Source organism: Bos taurus, chromosome 4 (genome assembly GCF_002263795.3).
Source record: "Bos taurus isolate L1 Dominette 01449 registration number 42190680 breed Hereford chromosome 4, ARS-UCD2.0, whole genome shotgun sequence".
In the NCBI taxonomy this organism is placed as follows: domain Eukaryota; kingdom Metazoa; phylum Chordata; class Mammalia; order Artiodactyla; family Bovidae; genus Bos; species Bos taurus.
In genome coordinates this window covers 71,038,249-71,046,765 of record NC_037331.1, presented here as the reverse complement: position 1 = coordinate 71,046,765, position 8,517 = coordinate 71,038,249, and the positions used below count along the sequence as shown (strand labels likewise).

Below are 8,517 nucleotides of genomic sequence, written 5' to 3'. Positions count from 1 at the left end.
CTCCCAACCCTTGTCCCATGGCTCCAGGCTGAGGAAACACCACGTATTGTGACACCTCAAAAATTTCACTGGACGCTGGCTGGGAAGCTGCGCTGCAGTTTAGCTGGCACGGAGAGCAGCTGTGAGTCACCCGTGGTTCCCCATCCCCCTCCCCCTGATTTCCGGGCCGCCAAGCCCACTCCTTCCTTCACCGGCTCTGAGGTCCGCCCTCCTCTCCATCCACCGCACTGCTCCCCTCTCATTTGGGGGTCCTCTTACCACACCCGGGGGCATGCTTAAACTCTGCGATTAATCACTGACCACTGGCCTCCCAGGAGACTGGAAGCTTCTCAAGGAGGAAGGCTGTGTATCACCAGTGTCTGGGGCCATTCCTGGGTCAGAAAATGTTTTTCAGAGAAAACATCCATCTCAGTGGCTGCCCGCTCCCTGTCTGCAGGCCTACGAGGTGTCAGGGCCCCTACCTTTACATCCCAAAGACAGTACAAAAGAAGTGCATGAAAGGCTGTGAAAAGAAACACACACTTCTTACCAACGTGCCATTTTCTAAGTCCTGGAACAATCATGACATTAGAAAGTGGCGTTCCTGCTTTGTGGTGAGCAAATGTTGGTCAACAGACTATGTGAGGTCTGACCCTCAGAGGAAGAAAAAGAGAAAGAGAGTGTGTGCGTGTGTAAAGTTCCCAACATATTAGCCAATTTAAAAAAATCACTGCTTTAGCTGATACGTCTTTCCCAGGTTGCTATCTGTTTAAACTATGGCATTTAATAAAGAAGAGGCTGCCCTTAACTCATTTTAAGTGTGACAACAACAATAATATCATGGAGAACCAGTTTTTAAAAAGCACAGTTAATCATAATTCATCCTTGGAAGATAACTGGGAGCCACAACAAATTATATTTTTAAAAAAAAAGGTTCCAAAGCCTATTTACTTACTGAAAATTCCTCCAAAATCTCATACGAGAAGATGGCGGTAAACATAAAGTCCAGGTGCTTGTTTTTTGTTGGCCCAGGGCCTCCTCCTGTCCTGGGGCCTGAGCACTGCACTTTGGGGCTCCCTGCCCTGTTGGGTTCAGCCACCAAGGAGAATGGCGGCCGGAGAAGACCAAGGTTGGGAGTTCTTCTCGACTCTCGGCTGGATTTTCTGGCAGAGACGGAAGGTCCCTCCACTACGGCTCCACCTCTCCTCAGAGCTCCAACTTCTGCAGGAGCAGTTACAACTCTCCAGTGTTGCTATTATGCTTTAATCCTGCTAATAGCTCACAAGTGGACCCTTCATTAAAATCTCCTGAGCTATAGAGTTGGCTTCTCTTTCCTGAAGGAACTCCAACTAATTAGTCCGTAATAAGAAACTCCTGACTGGCACCAGCTAGGGCCCTGATGTCCTGATTTGCCGGTCACTGATGGATATTAATTATGTTAATGCAGATATTTCATCAGTTCTACTAGATAATACAGCTGAGTTCATAAACTAAAGGCTAAGAACTTGTACCTTCAAATTTCATTGCCTTCTTCAAGTTGAAACATTAGGACGCTTTCATATCTACTCCAACAATGTTAAAATAGTCTGAAGTTGCCTTTTAAGATTTCCTTTAGTGATGTTATTTGGAATAATGTTGATCCTTCTTTAATGGCAGGTTTGATACAGATCAACAGGCAAATGCCATATACATATATGAAAGTTAGCAATAATTTCATGATGCTTATATGCAAATTGCACTTACTGTCCTCAAAATGTATTTGATAGCTTGTTTTTCTTTTAAGCCAGGATCCAATCAAGGTTCATGAGTGGCTTCTGGTTGTCTCTTTAGTGTTTTGGGGGAGGCAAAGACTTCATGTGTGTAACTCTGCGGCCCAGTGTATGTGTGACACTGTAAACATGTGAACTAAACCAAATGGAACTTCAGGGAAGGCTCAGTGTTCAGGGTATTGCAGAGGACACAACTTGGGTGTAGGAGGAGATGAGTCAGCCATTCACCAGGGCCATTAAATTAGTGTGGGTGGTCAGCATTTCCCTTTTTCATGTTAGGACACACAAAAAATAATGATATTTCCATAACATGCTGGGTTGAACAGAGAGGGCTTCTTGGGGGCTGTGTGGAGCTCCAGCTGCCCCCCTCAGGTTCTTGTCCCAATGGTGGGGGACCTACATTTGCAGTATATCTCGGAAATGTTCAGACCAAAAATATGGCAACTTTTGCCAAAGTTTCCAGGGTTCTTTGGGTCCTGGGGTATTTTTTTTATTTCCAACCCCATCACTTTAGTTAATCTTGTGTGTTTCTCCCTCAAGAATCTCAGCTGGAGTCTTGCTCTGTCCCATCAACAGCCACATATGCCCATTAACCTGGAAACACAACGACAGGGGCAGCCTTTTTCCATGTTATTTATTCAGTCAACTAGCTACACGTGGGGAAAAAGCAAATTAGTTGGAGCTTTTGGGGGAGGCCTCGGCGGATGGGTGGAAGGCTGGAATTTTAAACAGAAAATAATCTTATAAACAGATGAAAGATTTACAAAATCCATTAAAAAAAATAGTATCTTCTGAGGGTAAGAGACAAAGATAAAATCATCACAAATAAATTAACAACCTCTGATCATTGCATTCCTCAAAACCAAAGTTCCTGAAAATGGTTTGCATTTCAGACTGCTGCAATTTGCAGATACTTATATGGTCTATATTTCCAAAAAAGAAAAATAGAGACAAACACCAAGCAACAGATTAATACAATGTAGGGAAAGTTGAGCACATGAAAATAGCTATCATTTGGTAGCAAAAATAGAGTTATGCCAATGTTAATATCAAAATTAAAGACATTTAAATAAATTATGTCAATACAACTGCTTATTGCTCCTATTCATAACTAAAAGGTCTGAGAAAATTCTATGATAGCAGAAGGCATAATATAATTTACAGAATAAGTATTAGACCTACAACAAGTTTCAACAACCAAACAGAACCTTTATCATTTTTCTTTTAGTGTTGACATTATTAATGGTAGGACAAGGTCACTCGTCATAAATGTGGAAAACACAGAAGGACAGTGCTTGAAGCCCAAGTCAATGATTTACTGGAAGTAATTAAAAATAGGATGTGAGAAAAGCAGCAGCCCAAATGAAGTAAATATTTTTTTTAATGAATGGTTTGTCTATTTTACTCTCCCAGAGAGTCTATAGGAAGCACATGAGGCTGTGGGGGCTGTCTGGGCATTCTGTGGGGATAATGACAGTTGTCTTAAAGTGAACTCCGTCTGTTTAGTTAGTACCAGAACCAGCCTGGCCTCTAGGAGGTGAATGGCATGGAGAAAGAAGCTGCACTGAGACTTTGATTATTACATTTCACTCCAGGAAATACCATCTTAGGCTTTGGGACCTGGGGAGGGAGTGATCTGCCTGGCTACACAGGAGACTGTGGCCCCTTCCTGAAAAGCATCTCTTGCAGCTTGGGACGACCAGCAGGGGCAGCAGCACCACGTTACCTGGGGTGTAATGTGGGAAACTGGACTGCACACGGTCCCATTTCCAAGAACAGCGGTGTGGTTCACCATACATTTGGGATGGGATGACCAGGAATAAAACAGAGGTTACAACGTGTACCTTCAGCGATGAAGTGATTGGCATTATGTAATTGGGAGATCCAAAATCTGGAAAAGTCAGTTCTGCCTCAGTCCTCAAACAATGCCATGTTTTTGCTTCCTTCATCTTAAGACTATAAAATGTCCTTGAGATACAAATTAGGTTGAGAAGGTGCTTTTGAGAGTCGAGACTGAAGGAAAAAAGAAGCTGTTTCCCCCTCAAGGGAATTTGAGGATTATAATAGGATGTATCACCAAGCCATTTAAATGTCAGAAAAACCCTTTATAGAGGTGGGTACTAATAGGTTTTAAAATTGGTATGCATATTCAAATTTATCCACACTCCCATCTTAAATGACTACAAAGGTGATGTTTGGTCCCTTGATCCTTGTGATTACAAAATGAAACATAAGATCAATTGAAATAGCAACTGGGACAATTAAAGACTTGCCAAAGACCTCATGACAAAGCTACATCCATTCAGGCTGCATGTTTTGTTCTTGTTTTGAGCCAACCTCTGCCGCAGTCAGTATTACTCAAGTTCTACATTTACCTTCACACTGTGAAAATGAGATTTGTTTTCCCCTGGAGTACCCTTAAAATCCACAGGCCTCTTCTTCCTGTCTGTGAGCAGAATTCTGATACAAGCTTGAAAAGAAAAGAACAAAGCCCATACCAAAGAATTTGATCATTTTCATTAGAAATGGAAATGATATTCTCACTGTGTTCATCTCGACGTCTTGATAAAATGAAATGGATGAAAGCAATATTTAATGAATCGCATATTATTTTAAAATGCTAGTCACTTGCAGATTCCAAAAGGCTAGTGATCCACTTTAACTCTATTTTGAAAATGGAACACTCTCTAACTAGTTGTTTGTGTGACACTGAAAAACAGTGCATGCTTTTTCCCATTACTTATTTGATTTTTCACTCATAGCATTCTTTGATGTTATTTAAATATCTAAAAATGTTTTCTGGAGAAATTTTTTTTTACCACATCATTTTACTTGATATCCCATAGGGTTGTTATGGACTTTAGAGGAAAATGCTTAAAACTCAAGCTTTGGTTTTAAAGTAATACGGGCAGAAATTGGAACTGCTTTGATCACAGAATTCAACTACTGCACATATTCTATTATTGTAATTGGCAATAACACATTTAAAAAGGCAAAGTTTCTCCTTTTGGTAGTTATAATCTGTATCATTCAAGACTGCTGCAAAACTCACAAATGAGTGATATGAGTTAAGAAGAAAGTGTAGGAAGGGGATAAGAAGACATTTAAAGCTTTATCAGAACACAGCACAAAGGAAGAACTCAACTCTCTACATTTTTCTATAAGGCAGATGGTCAAACTTTTTAATACAAGATCTAAAATACATTGCTTATTAAGAGGTAGAAAATACCAAAACAGTATTTAAGGAAAATGTGTTGAGTTACTTAAAACAATCAGCTACTTTATTAAACTTCTGGAAAGTCAAACTGCCATGTGGAATCCCCTGTGTATTTTAACACTAAATTGGATCATTCCACGTTCAACAGAGATGTGGGCAAATAGTGGGGGAGGTTGGGGTGGAGTAGGAAAACAGTTTTTTTAACTTGTAATGATTTAACTCTAAGGAGAAATTTCCTACTGTTTGGGAATTCATTATGATATTTAAAAAATAGGGATTTCTCAAATTATCAACACTTTCTCTGTATGATTTTGCACATAGGCAATGAAACTATAGGGAGGGATGACTTCAAATGTTTCCCTCTTTGAGAAGGTACCACACCCATCTTATATAAAAACATATCTCACTCATCTTATACCATTCTCTCCAGTCACTGAAATGCAAATACGAGTATTCTTCAGACTCCAGCACCAGCAGAATTGTTCTGTGTGAGCAATTCAAAAGCTGTCTGAGGCAAAAAGATACCTGAGCTACCAAAATAAACCTGGGTAGCTTATGCATGGGTGAGTAACCCTAGGTATTCTTTTTTCTTAATGCACCTGGGAGAGATGGATTTTCTTTACAACCTAATTTTATAAGGCATAAATTTAATTAGAATTTTCCTAACCTTTGGAAAATTAGTGTTAAAGTTTCTTTTTTAACCCACACATTAACATTCAATCTTTTATTTTTATTAAATAGTTTATATATAAAAAGAAATATCAAGGTGTTCTACATTCATATAAACAATCATGATAACATTTGAAATTGTAAAGAAACCTACTGAAGAAAATATATACTTAAATACTTACAACGCTAAGCTAAGAAGCACAAGTGATCATTCTAGATAATATTGTTTAAATATACAGACACAAGACGGTGGCTTCAGAAAGCAAATGCAGGAGAAGCACAAAGATGTCTTGTTCTTTCCTCTTTCACCATAAGACAGGATGGTCCAGTTTGGAAAAACCAAAATCTTTCCTAAGTTCCAAGTAGGTGCCGTTGCTCACCCAAGAGTCATCAATGGATTTCCTGTGGAAGTGAAAGAATTTGTTGAAGGCTCTTGACAAGATCGTCATAGTCTCTATTTCCCTTTTCAGTTCCTCTCTGCCCTGCCTGGCCCTCCACCCATCCCCCGCTGCTGCCCGTCCAGATTATCATTTGCATCTGCACACTCTGTCCCTGTGGTCCAGAACTGGACTGTTTAGCTACTTCTGACTTCGGCTTCTCAAACTTAGAGGCTGTGAGAAATGGTACTCCTGAGACAAACGGGTGAGGGAAGAGTCTGTGGTATAGAAAATATGGCTTGAGTATGACTATGTAAATGCTGCAAATCAATCAGGTTGTTCAAATCAAATAATAAATTAAGAGTAAAAAGGAAAGGAATTGGAAGTCATCACAGTCTAGAGTTAACAGCCTTGGTTAACTATTTGACTAGATGTCACTCAAAGTTGGGCTTCCCCAGTGGCTCAGAGGTTAAAGCGTCTGCCTGGAATGTGGGAGACCCGGGTTAGATCCCTGGGTTGGGAAGATCCCCTGGAGAAGGAAATGGCAACCCACTCCAGTACTCTTGCCTGGAGAATCCCATGGAGGGAGGAACGTGGTAGGCTACAGTCCATGGGGCCGCAAAGAGTCGGATACGACTGAGCGACTTCACTTTCTTTCACTTTCAGTTCAGTTCGATCGCTCAGTCATGTCCAACCCTTTGCAACCCCATAGACTGCAGCACGCCAGGCCTCCCTGTCCATCACCAACTCCCAGAGCTTGCGCAAACTCATGTCCATTGAGCGGTGATGCCATCCAACCATCTCATCCTCTGTTGTTCCCTTCTCTTCCTGCCTTCAATCCTTCCCCAACATCAGCGTCTCTTCTAATGAGGCAGTTCTTCATATCAGGTGGCCAAAGTATTGGAGTTTCAGCCTCAACATCAGTCCTTCCAAAGAATGTTCAGGACTGATTTCCTTTAGGATGGACTGGTTGGATCTCCTTGCAGTCCAAGGGACTCTCAAGAGTCTTCTCCAACACCACAGTTCAAAAGCATCAATTCTTCTGCACACAGCTTTCTTTATAGTCCAACTCTCATATCCATACATGACCAATGGAAAAACCATAGCCTTGACCAGACGGACCTTTGTTGACAAAGTAATGTCTCTGCTTTTTAATATTCTGTCTAAGTTGGTCATAACTTTCCTTCCAAGGAGTAAGCGTCTTTTAATTGCATGGCTGCAGTCACCATCTGCAGTGATTTTGGAGCCCAGAAAAATAAAGTCAACCACTGTTTCCCCATCTATTTGCCATAAAGTGATGGGACTGGATGACATGATCTTCGTTTTCTGAATTTTGAGTTTTAAGCCAACTTTTTCACTCTCCTCTTTCACTTTCATCAAGAAGCGCTTTAGTTCTTCTTCACTTTCTGCCATAAGGGTGGTATCATCTGCATGTCTGAGGTTATTGATATTTCTCCCAGCAATCTTGATTCCAGCTTGTGCTTCATCCAGCCCAGTGTTTCTCATGATGTACTCTGCATATAAGTGCTAAGCAGGGTGACAATAAACAGCCTTGATGTACTCCTTTCCCTATTTGGAACCAGTCTGTTGTTCCATGTCCAGTTCTAACTGTATACAGATTTCCTAAAAGGCACGTCAGGTGGTCTGGTATTCCCATCTCTTTAAGAAGTTTCCACAGTTTATTGTGATCCACACAGTTAAACGCTTTGGGATAGTCAACAAAGCAGAAGTAGATGTTTTTCTGGAATTCTCTTGCTTTTTCGATGATCCAATGGATGTTGGCAATTTGATCTCTGGTTCCTCTGCCTTTTCTAAATCCATCTTGAGCATCTGGAAGTTCTTGGTTTACGTACTGCTAAAGACTGGCTTGGAGAATTTTGAGAATTACTTTGCTAGCGTGTGAGATGAATACAATTGTGCAAATGCAATAGTTTGAGCATTCTTTGGCATTGCCTTTCTTTGGGACTGGAGTGAAAACTGACCTTTTCCAGTCCTGTGGCCACTGCTGAGTTTCCCATATTGGCTGGCATATTGAGTGCAGCACTTTCAAAGCATCATCTTTTAGGATTTGAAATAGCTCAACTGGAATTCCATCACCTCCACTAGCTTTGTTCATAGTGATGCTTTCTAAGGCCCATTTGACTTCTCACTCCAGGATGTCTGGCTCTAAGTGAGTGATCACACCATCATGGTTATCTGAGTCATGAAGATCTTTTTTTGTATAAGTCTTTTGAGTATTGTTGCCACCTCTTCTTAATATATTCCGCTTCTGTTAGGTCCATACTGTTTTTGTCTTTTATTGGGCCCATCTTTGCATGAAATGTTCCCTTGGTATCTCTAATTTTCTTGAAGAGACCTCTAGTCTTTCCCATTCTACTGTTTTCTTTGCACTGATTCCTTCTATTTCTTTGCACTGATCACTGGGGAAGTCTCTCTTATCTCTTCTTGCTATTCTTTGGAACTCTGCATTCAGATGGATATATATTTCCTTTTCTCCTTTGCCTTT

General features: G+C 40.8%; 1 protein-coding gene across 3 annotated transcripts in view; it reads right to left on the bottom strand.

The window, feature by feature from the left end:
- Window positions 1–2,365: 2,365 nt before the first annotated feature.
- OSBPL3 (oxysterol binding protein like 3) overlaps window positions 2,366–8,517 on the bottom strand; it is a 199,424-nt gene continuing 193,272 nt past the window's right edge. For 2 of the 3 annotated variants that reach the window (XM_005205542.5, XM_005205541.5), the window contains exon 23: window positions 2,366–6,036. In XM_005205542.5, coding sequence (XP_005205599.1) covers window positions 5,940–6,036 — 97 coding nt within the window. In that variant the 3' untranslated portion in view covers window positions 2,366–5,939. 3 annotated transcript variants of the gene reach the window in all.